Genomic DNA, 17,151 nt, shown 5'->3' on the forward strand with positions numbered 1-17,151 from the left:
TATATATATATATATATATAAAACACAAACATTCAGATTGGGAAGCTGGGAAAAAAAACTTGTTTTGATGACTTTATGTTTCAGTTTGAAGAGGGAATTTTGGAAACTTGTCTACAAGTTTTAGACAGAAGTTTAAACTACGAGGAAGATGAGACCCTGGACTCTTCAAGAAGATATGACCCTGCTTATGTGGGAAGAGTACTGAGTGCAATGGTATTATTTCCTTGTAATGGTTATATAGATGTGCTATTACATTTCCAACATCATCTTTACCAATGGGATTATTCTGTATATGATATGATATGTGATATCCTCTTACTTTTAACATGGTGATGATGACTGTCTGCCAATTTCCTGTTTTGCCATGGTGGATATACAATATACTGCCCCACATTTCAAAAATTTGGTCATTTAAAAGCAGACCCACAAAGCAAAGTCCTGCCTGGCATGGAAGGGACCCGATTTTATTCTGCTGCAGCTTAATCAGGCAATAAACCTGGCTGGACAGAAAAGGGGGGTAATAAGTTTGTGCTCCCCTCGTGCCCATACTAGGCCCCCTCCTTCCCCAAACAGTGGTGGCATTTGTTCTTACCTCATTTGTAAACTTGGGTTATATTTGGATACCATTGTTGACACAAAACAGTAGGGATGATGTATTAAAACTGGAGAACAGAATATTTAGCACAAAATCAGTGTCTTTGATAATGGCAAAAATAAACAAGAATTCTGACTGATTGTCAGCAAAAACAACTCCAGCAATAATGCTCATTTTATTTTTTCAGATTGCATAAGCAGCAGCATTGGGAGTTTTCTGGTACAAGACTAGACTGGCAGTCAACATAAACATTGTATAATTATCAGAATTGCCAAAGGTTCAGCCTGCCACCTTTCCAACTCATGTGTACGCCAGAGTTGTGTGATTTACACTATAAATCTGTTAATTTTAGCTGTAGACCAGACAATGCTGTGCAACCAGGAGATATAGATTATGTAGTTTTAATAACCAGGCATAACATTTGTTTTAATGCCATTCTTCTCCAGATAAATAGCTTTGATGATAAAGGTGTGGTGGAAGGAAAATGGGATAGTCGATTTCCAGGAGGTGTTAATCCTTCAGACTGGGTTGGAAGTGTTGAGATCCTCACCCAGTGGCGTAAACAAGGATTCAAACCAGTTAAATATGGGCAATGCTGGGTATTTGCTGGAGTCCTGTGTACAGGTAACATTTATAAAACAGCACTTAATATGAGCATGATGCCATCTTGTTGCTAATTAACATTGATGCAAACCCTCAAAATAATTTAGGCTATGAATGTTCAATGTATCAGGCAATAGGTTTGCAAAAATTATGCGGAGTAGCAAAAAGTTTAATAATATTATCTTTATCTTTTATTTATCATTTATTTAATGACTGTTTCATAAAAACAGTATACATTTTAAGCACCCTTTGTGCAACCTGTGACTCAAGGGCTGCATTAAGCTTTTTAGTAAGCTTTTTAGTAGAATTTTTAGTAGAACAGATGTGTGGGTCCCTAAGGTAAAGATCGGCTGAAAGTAGGCTTTAGTTACCCTTTATAAATGGAAAGGGTAAGCAGAGTACCAAGTTGTTGTGTGGCAAAAAAACAGTATTTCCTTAAAAAAAATTCTTTACTATATTGTCATGATGGTAATAAGTCATGAATTGATGTAGAAAAATTGTTTGACTTTTGCAACGTGACACAATTATGACTTGTGACTTTCTCTCATAACCTCCAGCCCTCCGATGTCTGGGAATTCCAACAAGAGTGGTTACAAACTTTGATTCAGCTCATGACAAGGATTCAAATTTGAGTATTGACAGCATATACAGCAGCACTGGTCGATCAATGAGTAAAGACACTGTGTGGTATGATGTTGTTCTTTTTATTTTCAGAAACATTACCTTCTCCTAATATGAATGTAATGGTTATCTCAAAGAAAGCCATATAAAGTATATGTCAAGCCAATGTTTTGTTAAATTTGGGAAGCTTTGGAACTTTTGTTGGGTTTCAACTGGTATTCACTCTCATTGTCATTACTGCTGAAAGTGAAGAGAAAGCATAATGAGAAAACATACAAATATGTGAAAATAACCAGAGTTCTAGCCTTCCCATTGTTTACTGAAAAAACTATGTTTTATTATGATCAATGTTGCTGTTGTAGAGATGCCTTAATTTATGTGTAGAGAAAGAATAGTCATGAGAACAAGAAGTGAAAGTGAAAAATTTATAACAAAGAGTCACACAGAAAAAGGCCTTTTTAGGGTTTCTACCCCTTCCCTACTCTCTCCAAAACTTGGCAAATATTGGCCACATACACTTAAAAAAAAAAACCCAATGCAAAAGCTCACATTTTGTTGCAAGTTTCTGAAACATTTGCATAATCTTGAATCACTGTTTTTTTTTTTTTAGACATTCCTCCACATCATAGTTAAGTAGTAGTACTAATATTTATTGCAAAAACTTGTATAAAAACATATATATATATATATATATACAATTTATATTTTATTATTATTAATAATAATAAACAGGATTTATATAGTGGCACCATGTTACGCAGCACTGTACATTAAATAGGGGTTGCAAATAACAGATGAATACAGACAATGACACAGGAGGAGAGGGGCATGCCTCAAATAGCTTACAATCTAGGAGGTGGGGGATATATATAGTTTTGGTATACCAGTAAATTTTTGTAGTAAAGTCTTTGGACCTGATTTAATAATGCTCTCCAACGCTGGAGAGGATACACTTTCATCAATGGAGCTGGGTGATTCAGCAAACCAGGAATGGATCTGGTCCAGAATTTAAAACATTTGCTAGCAAGTAGCAAATGACTTTGAAGAAATCCATTTCAGGTTTGCTGGATAACCCAGCGATGAAAGTGTATTCTCTCCACCCTTGGATAACTTTATTGAATCAGGCCCTTTATTTTACGTTTGGAAGGTAACATTTATGACCAACTTAAGATGTTTGATAAGTCTAGTACTTAAGAATTTTTTATGTTCTAAATAGTGAATAGAAATTATATAACATTTATATAACATTTTTGGCTTCTTATTTGTGCAGGAACTTTCATGTTTGGAATGAGAGCTGGTTTACAAGGAGCGAGCTAGGTGAAAGTTATGGAGGATGGCAAGTGCTGGATGCAACACCACAAGAATTAAGTGGAGGTGGGTTTTTATCAAAAAAATGTGAGTTCTAAAATCCACCTCTCATTGCCCCTATTCTATCTTCTTTAAAAGGTCCTTATTATTCCTAAAAATTCCATAATTTTAACCTCATAAAATGAATATTATTTGATATGGTTAATGTCCTTATGTAACATTATTTCTTTTTTCTTCTCATTATTTTAGGCATTCACTGTTGTGGGCCAGCTTCAGTACATGCCATTAAAGAAGGAGATGTTGACCTAGACTTTGATGTCCCCTTTATTTTCTCAGAAGTAAATGCTGACCGTAACACCTGGGTCTATTATGACAAGGATGTAAAGGAGAAAGTGTACACCAACACTGAGCATGTGGGGAAATACATCAGCACAAAGGCTGTAGGAAGTGATGAAAGAATAGACATAACTGAAAGCTATAAGTACGCAGAAGGTAACTGGAACAAATACTGTTGGCTAATAAAATACCCCATTGGATTGACAGACTACTTTTCATCTTACTACTGGCAGAATAACTTGGATTTTTTGTATTTTGGTATTAAGGAAACTTGATAGGAAGGAAAGGAAGTAAGAAATACTATATAGATTTATATATATATACATCCAATGTCTAATGACCAATCTCTAGAATAATAAAGGGTAATATTCTAGACATTGGTCACCTACTATAATTGTTGTATGTATGTAGGCATCCAAAGTAACGTACGGCAGATGTGGCTTGACGTGGGGAGCGAGAAGCCTGTGGATTATTTGGTTGCCTGTAGCCTTATTACCCGACGCGTTTCGCATTTATTAGGCTTCTTCAGGGGTATTTCTATGAGTTAGGTACATACAGTCTGATTGCAGTGAAAGAATCAGAACAATATAGATGGCCTCGGTTTCCTCCAAGGAAAGGCTGCAACTTTTTTGTAGAGGATCAGTTCCATAGGACAATAATCTTGTCTCTGTATGACGTCTAGAGTGAGCAGCAGAGGCTGCACTCGCAGCCTCCTCTTGTAGCAGAGTGGTGTCGTGATCATTGTCTTATGGTCCCTATGTCACTGCATTTATTTCCTGGATCCCTGGTATTTGACCCCTGGATTGTAACCTGACCTCTCTTACTGCCTGCCCTGACCCCGGCCTTCCTTGTTGATTCTTCTGCTTAGTGATTTGGTACCCTGTATCTTCCTGCCCACCATGGTGTCCCCAAGGACTGCAACCTGGAGGAAACAAGCTGTAACATCCTCACCACTAGAGGCACTGGAGAAGACCTGATTACTGCTTACGCTCTGAGCCTTGGCCCTTCTTAGGGCTCACACAATTTCTGTGCAAGCCATAGCTTCCCCTAGTGGCCCTGGCCCTGCGTGACAGAAATACAGTTAGTGCCCAGGTTACAAACGAGATATGGACCGAAGGTTTGTTCTTAAGTTGAATTTGTATGTAAGTCGGAACAGTTACATTATTTTAATAAATGCAATTAGGACAGATGTTTGTCTCAACATATTATTGGGCAGCGTTGTGTCAGTTACTGTATAAAATCCTCACTGTGAGTTAATCACAAAAAAAAAAAAAAAAAACTTTAGGGAGCCTAGACATTTATTAACATCTGGAGCAAGCTGTGCTTTGATATGCAAAAAGAAACAGCTGCAGAGTTTGTCCCGGTCATTAAAGAGTTACAAGCAGAAGAGCTCAGTCTCAGCTGTTTTTAGCAAAAGATTTATTCTTTAAGTCATTCAAACCGCCCCCTCCCCCATCCAGCCTCCATCTTGCACAGGAGCCAGCAGGGAAGCCCCGTTGGTAACTAGGAGTTGTCCAAATGTTGGATGTCCTTAACCCGGGTACTACCTATAATCCTGGTTTATACTCAGATCACATCAGTAAATGGTAATTTTTTACAATTTGAGTTTAAAGAGTTTGTTACACACTTTACTTGAGGATACAGCGTCATCTATTGGTATCCAACAACTATGAACAAAAGATCATTTTAGAGCAAGTAGCCATCATATCCAGCTCAAAAGTAAAAAATGCTTCAAGCTATAAATAGGGAAGAAAAAAGTGATGAGCCTATACAATATTATTTATATTTTCTTTGTTGTTGTAAAAATAACACATCATAGATGTATATATTCACGTTAATTTTATTGCCATCTATATTGTGTGACTGTTTTGCAGTGATAGCCACAGTTTGTACCCTAGGTTTATACTCAGTATTCAAATATTTTCTCTTTTAGGATCTGTAGAGGAAAGAGCCATTTACCTGAAAGCACGTGAAAAGCTGGTGAAAATGGGGATCATTACCAAGGAAGGTCATAACAAAAAATCCATTGGCAAAAAACACCACAAAAAGAGAAATGGTGAACCTGACTTTGATGACACTGAAAATGTGAAGGAAAAAATAGACCTTGAAGGGAACTTTGAGCTGACATCATCTACGGCTTTTGGTGACGACATCAGCCTTATGCTAACTCTGACAAACACTAGCAAAAAGGCTGAGAAAGTGAATGTAAAATTAAGTTCATCCTCAACTGCGTACACTGGCAGGCCAATATCTGAATTATTTTCAGATGAGACATCACATACGCTGGCATCCAAGGAAGGTAATGTGCTTTTTTCCTTTAAAATAAAACCTAATAAAATATATATATATATGGCATGGCAAAAACATAAGTTCCCCAAGCCTGTAGGGTTGGGTTATAATCTGGAGTTTATAGGGTTAAATCTGGAGTTACTTCAGTTGGTCAGGTCTAGGTTCAGCAACATTATGTGCCCAGTTGACCACCTAAATACACTGAATGACCAGGTTTTTTCATTTATAAATATTTTCTTTCTTAATGGCACAGACATTTTCCAATATAACAATACCAGGATTGATCAGGCTCAAATTGTGAAAGAATTTTTCAGAAAGGTTTAGAGACATTATTTTAACACATGGATTGTAAATACGCCATCTCAGAGTCCAGGCCTTAGTCCAAATGAGAATCTTTGAGATATACTAAAGGTCTAATTTTCGCATCAACAATACATGATCTTGGTGATAATTTAATGCAGCTCTGGATGGGAATAAATGTGGCATTGCATAAATTCATCAAAACGCCATGCAGAATATGTGCAATACTAATCAAAGCTAAAGAGAGTTCAATGAAACATTGGGGTGTGTACCAGGTAGTGTATATGGCAAGGAAGGAGTCCCTCCCTCTTCTCTTGTATTCTGTTCTCCCATACATCTGCACTCCCTCTTGCCCATCACTATGTTCTCCCTATGTACACCACTGTCTGGATCTGGTGAATTTTACCTTTCCCAGAATGGCAAAACAGAATCATGCTGTTATATATGCAACAATGTAAAATATTTATGTGGGAACTTTTTAGAATTGTTTTAAATCCTAATTTTTAACATTTCATGCAAAAAGTGAAAAGATTGGTGTGTTCTTGATTGCATTCTGTGTCCCCACAGGGAGATTTCTTCTAATGTACCGTACATTCAAAGTAACTACACTCCACAGGGAGCAGCAGTGATGTGAAATCCTCAAAACAGCGCTAAAAATTGATTATGTACTTGAGTATTTACTCCTATATAGATTATCCAAAACTAAAACAAACATGTTTAAGCTAGGTTTTAAAGTTAGTATTAATTAATCATTTGCGATTTTAGGAAAAACGCTTTCACTAACCTCTAGCTGAACGCATTGGGAAATTCTTCATCCAAATTTACAGCAGAAGTAAATAGATGGAAATCAGGTTTTTTCACAGCAGTTTAGTTCACCCAGATCCTTAATCGAGCACTGACTCAGCAGTTTCCTTCTAAACTGGGATTCAGAAGCCTTCTAGCTTTTTAATCTATATTGTAAACAGTAAACAGAAAGAATTGCTAAGAAAACAAATACAAGGCTTTTACTGTGAACTTTAAGGATGAATTGCTCCATACTACCTGCAACTTTATAGGTATTGATGACCATAAAAATGTTCCTAAAGGCACCCCAAAAAAATATTGTATTGTATTGAAGAGAAAAGAACAAATACTCATTTTGACAGTGGGTGGCTTCAGCAGCTGTTAGGAAAACAAAGAGCTATACAAAATATTGTCAGAAGCACTATTTTGTCTGTTTGTTTTTGCCTGCCACCATAATGGGATACAGTTTGTTTAGGATACAAAATTAAACACATTATGCTACAACATTATTTCTAATTGGTGTCATATAAATACTGTTTATTATTATTTTTATTTGAATTATTATTTTTTAAAATATTAATGCACAGTATATAACTATACACCCCTGCGCATGGCTTAAAGTGTCATGCCATCTACTGGCCATTACAGAATGACAGGGAATTACATTTTATGTTAGTTACACTTGAAACACTTCCTCACTAATACTACAGTAGAAATACATCTTTAAACGGAGGGGGAAAACATCCTGATGTTAAAAAATTGTAACACTTGGCCATTTCTGCTGACTCTCTCCCTTTCATCATATAGGAAATTTAATGCACCTATGTATCAAATGTCAAAAAGGATTATCATCACTAGTTCATTGAAAACTATTAAGCTATTGACATTTTTATTTAGCAGATTTATTCACTGTCATCAAAAATATCTCCATTTTTTATAGCTTTCCTATTTTTGTTTCCAATTCTCCTTTAAATATGTCAGCAAAATGTAATCCCCTTTAAAAAAAATGTGAATACATCTGTACTTTCTTATTCCTTACTTTTAAAGTGGCAAATGCAATAGGCTACAATAGAGATCTGTCTCAAATACCTTCTTGTCACTTTTGCCAATCATAAGTTTTATTTATTAAGGCTATTCAAGTAAATGTAGTTTTTTAAAACCTGTTTTTGATGTTTTACAGTGCCTCTCTTCTTAACTTTTAAAGCCTTTTTTATATTTTTATTTTGTAATTTGTGAATAAAACACAATCAAATGTTTAGTGATAACACAAAACCAAATGGAGTCTTTTCCACAGAAACGGTAATTAGATACACAGTGCATACACACTAAAGTGTTGTTCTTAATTTTTTTTCCAGAAAAACAAATCCCAGTTAACCTATATGCCTCACAATATGAAGGAGAATTAATAAGTCACAATCTCATTGAAGTTGTTGCTTTGTGCATATTGAAAAATGGAAAGAAATTGCTTGTTCGGAAAGTACTATTTATTGAAAGACCACCCCTGCAAATTCAGGTAACAGCAGCCTCTTTAGGATTGGATAAACTTGCTGACACCACAAACAGTTTTAGCAGCTTCTTATCTTCAAATATCTCCTTGTGTTTAAAAAACTATAAAAATTGAATTCCAGATACTTCCTGTAGGCAAGGGTAAAATCACTGGGCATTGGGAAACAGGAACCCTAGCTATCATGAGAATCTCTGAGATTTGGGATCCTCACCTTTTCCAGGAACCCTGGAGACATTATAGTAACTAACCTTTGATGTGACTGAAATGGGCTGTGAAGATTTGTTATTTCTGTTTTTGCCTACATTTTTAATTGCCTTTCTTTTTAACCAAGCATCTTTTAAAATGGTAGTGGGGCCTGCCTCAGAAGTGGACATTGCCTTTTTTTATTTAAACAGTGAAACATAATAGTATTCTGACTCTGAAGATTGCCTAGAAACTAAACAAAACAACACCAAAAAATAGTTATTTGGTGTTTCTAAATGCAAAAAAATGTTGATCCTGGGAATCATTTATCCAAAGTGCCTTTATAAATCAGGAATGGTTTTTTTTTTTTTCTAAATTAGAGCAAATACAATATACTTTTTGTGTCTTCCTCTAGATTTACTGCAGATTTAGGGTTCTAAAGTGACCATATAATTGTATGGAGGTTATGACTTCAGTGGGGCCAGTGGATAAGTATATAACTGAATTTAAAATAACTGAACTTCGCTAAACAACCGATCAACAATTATTCAGAAATTATTTTGAATGATCGTATAGTGAATGATTCTGTACATGCTGTAACAATTCAATCATTCAAATATAATTCACTAATAATTTGAACACACTAGATACAATTGTTTGAACGACCAGATAATCTAGATCTAGATAATCTCTAAATGACTGTACACACAATAGATAGTGAAAGATTGTTGCCCAATCAGATCTGCCAGGACGGTTGTTCGTTTTCAGCGGCATTCCTCATTGGTCGTTGGACAGTCGTTCACTTTTTTGTTAACGATTATCAAACGATCAGTCATTAGTTTCAAACGATAATTATTGCACGTGTGTACGTTGCCTAACTCAGCATAAGAGTGAAATCATAGGCAATCGTGAATTACATTTACTTTTCTTTACTTATAATCTCTTCTATACTCTTCTATACCCTTCTATACCTAAAATTATAAAATAGATTATATAATTATATAATCTATAATTGTTGTACCGTTTTGGCTTTTCCACAGATCCACACAATTGTATTAGTAAATAACCCTGTGGAAGTGGAGGTTACATATACAAACCCCTTATCTACCTATCTAAATGATGGAGTTTTGTCTTTTGTGGGCAGCGGCCTAGTGAAGAGAAAAATTAAGAAAAAGTAAGTAAGATCTTTAATATACTTTAATATGTGGATCAACAGATGAAGAGAAGTAGCACAGTAGTAATAAAAACTGATCCATAAAATAATTTTGGATGTGATACTATAACTGCTTTTATTTCAGAGTTCCAGTACTGTCACCCCGAGAGACAAGAACTATGGTGGTGGAAATTACTCCTTCTAGAACTGGCACAAAGCAGCTTATGGTGAACTTTACCTCAAAACACTTTTCAGCCATTAAGGGTTTTCATAGCGTTAATGTAACAGACGCATATGAAGCTGATGAAGATTCAATGGAATGAAACAGTCACAGGCACTACAATATTAAATTTGCTTGAAATGACCCTTGCTATTCTTTTTGCCAGCCAATCTATTAGTACCAGTATATAGAGAATTCTATAAGCTTTTATTTTCTTGCGCTATCATTTTTAAGATAATAGCAATACATGGATAGCAGCTGTGAAAACTTTGTGTAAAAAAAGTTTCATTTGTTACAGGTTCAACAAAGGTTGTTTGAAGTTTTCATCAACTGCAAATCTTAAAATGAGCTTTCATGAGTGGGCTCATTCCAGTTGGATAGTGATAGTTAAGAACAGTACCATCACGGCTATCAGAACGTTATCCACTCTGTACCCTAGCAATGGCCTTCCATTATCCCAGTATAAGGTTCATAGTGAAGGGTCTTAGTGAACTTCAAAAAATGTTTACTGAGCCTGGAGTAACCAGAATCCAAACATTTCCCCTACTATTTTTGTATTGGCTGTCTAGCCCCCTGTTTCTCAACCAGGGTTCTACCAGAGGTTCTTAGGGGTACCTTGAGCAATGAGCAGTTTGCACCTGTCAGGTCAGTTACCAATTAAACCTGATCTAAAGTTGATCTTTTTTTGGCTATCCGTAAGGGTGACATTCTTCCCACTGGCCAACCATGTTAGATGCATTCTACCCACTGATCACTAAATGTACTGTGCTTTGTGGGTGTTATTATCGTCATGGGTTCCCTAAAATCTAGAAGACTTTTCAAGAGTTTCACGGTTGGGAAAGGCTGATGTAGCCAATTGGTAAAGCAGGTATTATATCACTGTACAAGAAGTCCTGTGCACAGGCATTAAAGTAATGGTAAAGGATATTTTTTACTATTTAGGTAAGGCAAGGTAAACAAATGGCTGGGGGAACACCAAAGGTTTAAACTTCCTCCCTAAAATAAAAAATACAAAGTTTTATATATTTAGCCAGCTTCAAAAGAAGGGATTCATTGTTTATCTGCAGACTTAGTTAGATAGGCAATGTAGATCTGACGTCTAAGACCAAAGTGCATTTCATGCCGGGTTCATGCTGTCTATCGATTGGTAGAAACAAAACATACAACAGCTTCAATGCACTCTTAGTTTTCTAAGTACTCTTAGATGAATAGGATAGATAAACGAAAGGCATGGGTCACTTTAATTAAATAGAACTCAATATGCTATGGGGGTTAAAAATGTGAATCAAAAACTTTAATGGTTTTATTTTTATATCTGTTTTTCTAATACAGTCTTTTTACTCTTTTTATCAAACGGGGAATCTGACATTGCCTCATGGGAATCAATTACTGCCAATAAAAAAACACATGGACCTGGAAGATTCCCACAAGGGAATGTTTGAGGAAATGTCATATTCCCTGTTTTTCTGTTTTACAGATAGAAATAAACATTTACTAATTTGGCAAATGTATTCCCTGAAAACTACATATTATAAATAGAAGGCACATCAGTAAATGTGCCCTTTAAGACATGATTGTCTCTTTCTAAAACCTCAGATTGAACTGTTCAGTATGTCACTCTTCTGACAGCTATATTACAGACAGGGCCGGATTTATACTTTTTGCTCCCCTAGGCCAGCTAGCTAGTACTTCCCCCCAACCAATAACAGCTTTGGAAGCTGGAGAGGGGAGAGAGATAGGAGGAATGGAGAGAGGAAGGAAGAATGGAGAGTGGACATGAGATAGGGGTGGCACAGAATTATAAAGAGAGAAAAAAAAGGGGGGGAGGGGTGAATGTATGGGAATGAGATAAAAGAATGATAGAAATAAAAAATGGAGAGACAGGAGGAAAGGAGATAGAAAAGTAGAGTGACGAAGAGGGGGAGAGAGGGAAATAGAGGGCAATAGAGAGAGAGGGAGAGGGACAAGACAGAGGGGACATTAGAGACTGCTGGCAGAAAGATAGAGAGAGAAAAAAAGGCAGAGTGGTAAGAGTAATGGAAAGAGATAAGACAGAGAGAAATAAAGAGAGGGGTGAAAGAAGGTGAGGGTAGAGAGATGGGGAGAAAAGGGAGGGAGAGTGGAGAGAGGGAGGAAAAATAAAGGGGGCGAGAAAGGAGGGAAGAGAGAGGGGGAGAGAGGTGAGGGACAGAAGGAAAGGGCGAGAGAGGGGGAGAGAGAATGAGAGGAGAGAGGGTGACAAGGAAAGAGAGAGGGGAAAGGGAAAAATAGAGTGGGTGGAAGAGGGAGGAAAAAGGAAGGAAGAGGGAAGAGAAAGAGTGAAGATTGAAAGAGAGAGGGAGGAGGTTCCGGTTCCACATACTGATGTTGTAATGCTGCCCCCTAATGGTCATGCCATGGAAAATCTGGCCCTGGTTATGGCCCCTTTTTTACATTATTCCCCTGTCAATTCCTCTGAAATATGCTGACAAGTGTTTGAATCTCTCTGCAGGTCTTGTTTCCATGCTTAATAAAACAATGACTTGTTCTGACACCTAGTAGTCAATTGGCAAATGTGCACAGTTGTCAAAATAGGAAATGCTATATGTGTAAACGAATATAGTGGACCCATTTGGAGCAAATTGATAGAGGAATAACGTATAAATAGAGCACTATATGTATGAAAAGTTCTGTTTGAGCTACTGAGCTATATAGACAGCTTTTTTTTCAACATAGGCAGTGACATAGGTAGTGAACATTTTACTTGCTGAGTCAAAAGGCGAATAAATATTATGCAAAAATAATATGCAATTTTTAAAATTTATCTGATTTATAAAATCATTTTTAAATTTTTTTTATGTAAAGTCAGCCTTTACCATAATGCATACATGTGTATATAAACTGATAATTTCAAAAACATTTTTTTTATTTTTATTGCACTGTTATACATGATTTGTGTTATTTTATATCATAAATAAATAAATATATACTGTAATGCAAACACGATTTTACTTAAGAAATTCTTTAATGTACCTCATACAAAGCATAAAAAGTTATAGAAGTACTGTAAACGAGCATGCAGTACAAGTGAAATTTTTGCCTATAGCACATATAAAAGTAAAGAAGAAATTTGCGGCTTTTTATGGCAAAGACAATTAAGTGTATCGGTAAATAACAGTTGTGAGTAAAACAATGCTACATATAAAAAATGTTGTTTACCAATACACTCAATTGTCTTTGCCATAAAAAGCTGCTTCCTTTCTTTCTTCTTACTTTTATTGTTACCAATAGGCTTGGCAAGTATATTCCTTGTGTACCTTTAGTGACCATCCCCCTAGACTTACACTAAGCCTATAGCAATTTCTTCAGCTCTACCCAGCAAGTAAACGCAATGAAAAAACTGGACTGGAATAGACTGGCGTATTGCCAACTTAATAGTATCTAATAAATACTGTAAAAAAAAGGTTCCAATTGGGCCCCTCTCTAAGATGCCTTCAGGAACTTGGCAACCAATCCATTCTGTGTCTTCTACATTTCTCTAGGAAGTTTAGAGTAGGCAGCACTATTAGGATTTGAGGTGCAATGTCCTGAGATATTGATATTTTTAATCATAAAGCAAAACAGCTTTGGAAATACATAGCAAATCTAGTATTTATTACCAGTGTTTTTGCCACTGACACACTCCTGTCATAAAATATAGCAGGGATGTCCCAATTCCCTAATGCAGGATTACTGCTACCTTTGTCCCCTTTTCTGGTTCACTGGTTTTCTGGGCTATAGAAAAAAAATAACTGTACTAATAAGTTTCATTCCCAATGTGTCCATTAGATGGTACTGTATCAAGTGTCATTTATTATGAATGCAAATTATCACAGTATTACCTAGTGGACAAACTGGGAATTACACATGCTATTAAACTAACACTTTTTCATATCTTTGCTTTTGTTTATTTTATACAGTACCTTTCAAGGACATTAAAGTTTGTTTGTCCATTGCTAGCTAACTTTAAGTACATTCACCCATCTCAGTTAACACAGAATGACAAAACAGGAACTCTCCATTAAATGAGTGACAGACAACCTGAACATACTAGGCCTCATTTAATAAAGCTCTCAAAGGCTTGAGAAGATACATTTTCATCAGTGAAGCTGGGTGATCCAGCCAACATTGTGGATTTCTTGGTCATTTGCTAGCAAACGTTTTAAATCCAGGACTAGATCCATTCAAGGTTTGCTGGATCAACCAGCTTCACTAATGTGTATCCTCTCCAGCCTTGGAGAGCTTTATTAAATCCGGCTCACTGCATGAAGCTTCTAAAATAACACACTAAAACCACACTGCACTGAATTTTTACCAATCTTATTAATTTAAATAGGCTTTCTGGTACATATTGTAGTGCTTTACACTAAAAAACTCCCTTATGTATGCCTTTTTAATCTAATGTTGGACTGGAAGCTAATACAAAACGAATGGGCTACCTTAGCACAAAGCATGGAAAAGCACAAATAGATACAAGGGGAGATACATTTAATAGAAAGTAATTTTTTTAAAATGAAATGGAGCAAGGATATTGTGGATCCATAACAATTATTATTATTATTACACAGTATTTATATAGCGCCATCATACTACGCAGCGCTGTTCAAAGTTCATAGTCATGTTACTAGCTGTCCCTCAAAGAGGCTTAATGCCAAATAAATTCGTTGAATTGGACCTCTCAGTTTAATGACACTAACTTTTAAAACAGCTCCAGAACATTCGGTGGTTTAACAGCAAGTTATCTGTGGGCCATGGGCACTTTCAAAGACAATGTTACTTAAAGAGAAACGTCAGCCTAATTATACTAACTACTGGTAATGCTTTCCTTTATGGTTTTAATAGTTTCCATTGCTTCCCATGATGATATAGTGCAAAGTCTGCACATGCAGACCCAGCACTATCAGGAAATAGTTATGATTGCCAGTTGGCATGAAAATTTGCAGTCACTGGCAATTTCATCACCCTAGTATATACCACATTGGAATTCCACTTTAATAACACAAATAACACTGTAGGATTTTTCAAAGGTAAAGTTAAGTTTTTATGCTAAAATTGGTGATAAATTACCTATAAGTAGAATGCTTTTTGCCAGTAAAGGTAGGTAATATAAGTACAGGTCAGTTTTAATATGCAAAGGGTGCAGCACCATCCCCTAATAATGAATGGGAGCGCAGAGCCTCCCAGGATACCTACGTCACACATCCCGGGAGGCTCTTGGGTGCTCCTTCTACGCATGCCTGAGCATCTCGGGCATGCGCAGGAGTCTTTTTGTAAAAAGGGAAAAAAATTGTCGATCAACTGCATGCGCACATCCTACGTCACCCGATTTCGCACCTGTGTCAGGTGACGAAGGAAGAACCACCCAGAAGAAGAAGAAAAGATGGCGGCGCCCAGAGTGCAAGCCCGAAGACAGATGCAGGGATGACGCAGGACCTGATAGAAGAGACCTTCAGATGGATCAGACTGCCCTGCAGGAGTGAAGGAGAGTGTATTTTTGTTGTTTTGGGGACTTTTGAGTTTTGTTTCTCTTTAAAGTCTTGTGAAGGAAATAAAAGACTTGATCAAACTTATTACTATATTTGGAACATTTACTGAAAGAAACATAGAACCTGTGACATTTGTGACTGATCATTTGGATATGTCCACTGGGCCTGATTTATTAAATATCTCTGAGACTCGAGAAAAAAGACTATCATGGGAGAACCTGGGTGACTTAGGAAACTCTGAATGGATCTGGACCAGGATTGAAAACATTTGATATTTAGGAAATCTATTCAAAGTTTGTCGGTTCACCAAGCATAATCAATCTTCTACAGTCTTGGAGACCTTTAATAAATCTAGCCCATTACATGGCTAATAACACGATTCTCTGGTTGCACTACCCTAAATTACTAACTCATAACAAGTAAACAGATTTATGATTTTCTAGCAAAGAGCCACATGTCAGGGTTGGAAAGGGTCAGGAGCGAGCTTTAATTGAATTACTGGCTGGCTGGAATGTGAAGGTTCTCGAAACATTATGGCATGGTATGATCTAATTTTAGGGTCTATGAAGGTTTCAGTGTCTTAAAAAAGTGGATGTGGGTATGGTATCCCTCTTAACAGTTATGGTGGCCTGGGAGTGGTGGTTTTGTATTGTGCAGTGTGTCTCTTTTGAAATTGTCCTCAAGCTGGTGCAATGCAGTTTGGGGCTTTTGTACTATGCAGATACTTATATAATAGTGGTTAGTCACATTCAACTGGATTTGTTCTTGTAATACTCCAGATGTTTCACAGATTTCCAAGTTCTCATGAAGCAGCCTGGAAACCTGTGAGACATCTTGAACATTACAAGTCCAGTTGAATGTGATTAAATTCTACCAGACACCCAATGACACCTGGATGACCCAAAACTTTCACAAACATATGTAGACACTTACTTTTGGTACTGTAAGGCCCTGGTCCAGCAACAGTACTTGCTAGACACCCGTCCTCCAATCTACCACCGTACCCTTCACCTATAGAAAGCCCCCGCTTAAACTAGGGAGAACAGTTACAATGCCCCCAGGACTAGTGCTCAAGGGATGGCATCTGGGGAAGGGCTGGCAAAGGACCAGGAGCCCACAGATAAAGCAGTACCAAGATTCCACCAGATGAGGTACATGACACAAGCAGTCGAGGTTGGTCCAGGCAGCTCACAGGGTCAGAAATAGGCAAGTCAGCAACAGTAAATGAGATGAAACTCACACCAGCAGCAAGTCAGCCCAGCTAAATGCTACAACATGCTATAACAGGCACTGGTGACTGGGAGCACAGAGGCTATAGAGTCCCAGCAGCCAATTGCAGTGCAGGATTGATCCAGGAACTAATCTGCCCCTAAAATCCCCTTCAGCTGTGCACAGCCTCAGAGTGTGTGCTTGGGATGCCGATACATCAGGCTGCACGGCTAAAGGGAGGCATGGGCCACTACTATTTCTTTATTCTCTTTGCTGCTGCAAGGGACATTGCTGGACAAATAGGCTGTGTGGGATACTGTGGTGGCACACAGCACAGAATATGTGCCTCCTAACAAGTACCTTCAAAGACCAGTGACCCAAAGTATTTTTATGTTACATCAATGTTTTTTCTATATTGATAATTATTGTTATAGCAGGGTAATTTATAATAAAGGACTGCTTTCACCGGTAATCCCCAGTCACATGTTTACTATGCGTAGGGGAATTGAGGTGGGTGATACAGTTAGGCACAGGAGAGGA

At 37.1% G+C, this 17,151-nt stretch overlaps 1 protein-coding gene across 1 annotated transcript in view; it reads left to right on the forward strand.

Annotated features, from left to right (window-relative positions):
* LOC140325753 (protein-glutamine gamma-glutamyltransferase E-like) overlaps positions 1-10,044 on the forward strand; it is a gene marked incomplete in the record, with an annotated part of 19,632 nt that extends 9,588 nt beyond the window's left edge. Inside the window, 9 exon segments of the mRNA XM_072403765.1 lie at positions 85-213; positions 1,042-1,219; positions 1,756-1,885; positions 3,090-3,193; positions 3,377-3,619; positions 5,397-5,762; positions 8,191-8,348; positions 9,566-9,699; positions 9,824-10,044. Of these exon segments, the coding sequence (XP_072259866.1) occupies positions 85-213; positions 1,042-1,219; positions 1,756-1,885; positions 3,090-3,193; positions 3,377-3,619; positions 5,397-5,762; positions 8,191-8,348; positions 9,566-9,699; positions 9,824-10,001 (1,620 nt within the window).
* Between the last annotated feature and the right edge of the window lie 7,107 nt (positions 10,045-17,151).

Source organism: Pyxicephalus adspersus, chromosome 3 (assembly GCF_032062135.1).
Source record: "Pyxicephalus adspersus chromosome 3, UCB_Pads_2.0, whole genome shotgun sequence".
NCBI classification, from domain to species: Eukaryota; Metazoa; Chordata; class Amphibia; order Anura; family Pyxicephalidae; genus Pyxicephalus; species Pyxicephalus adspersus.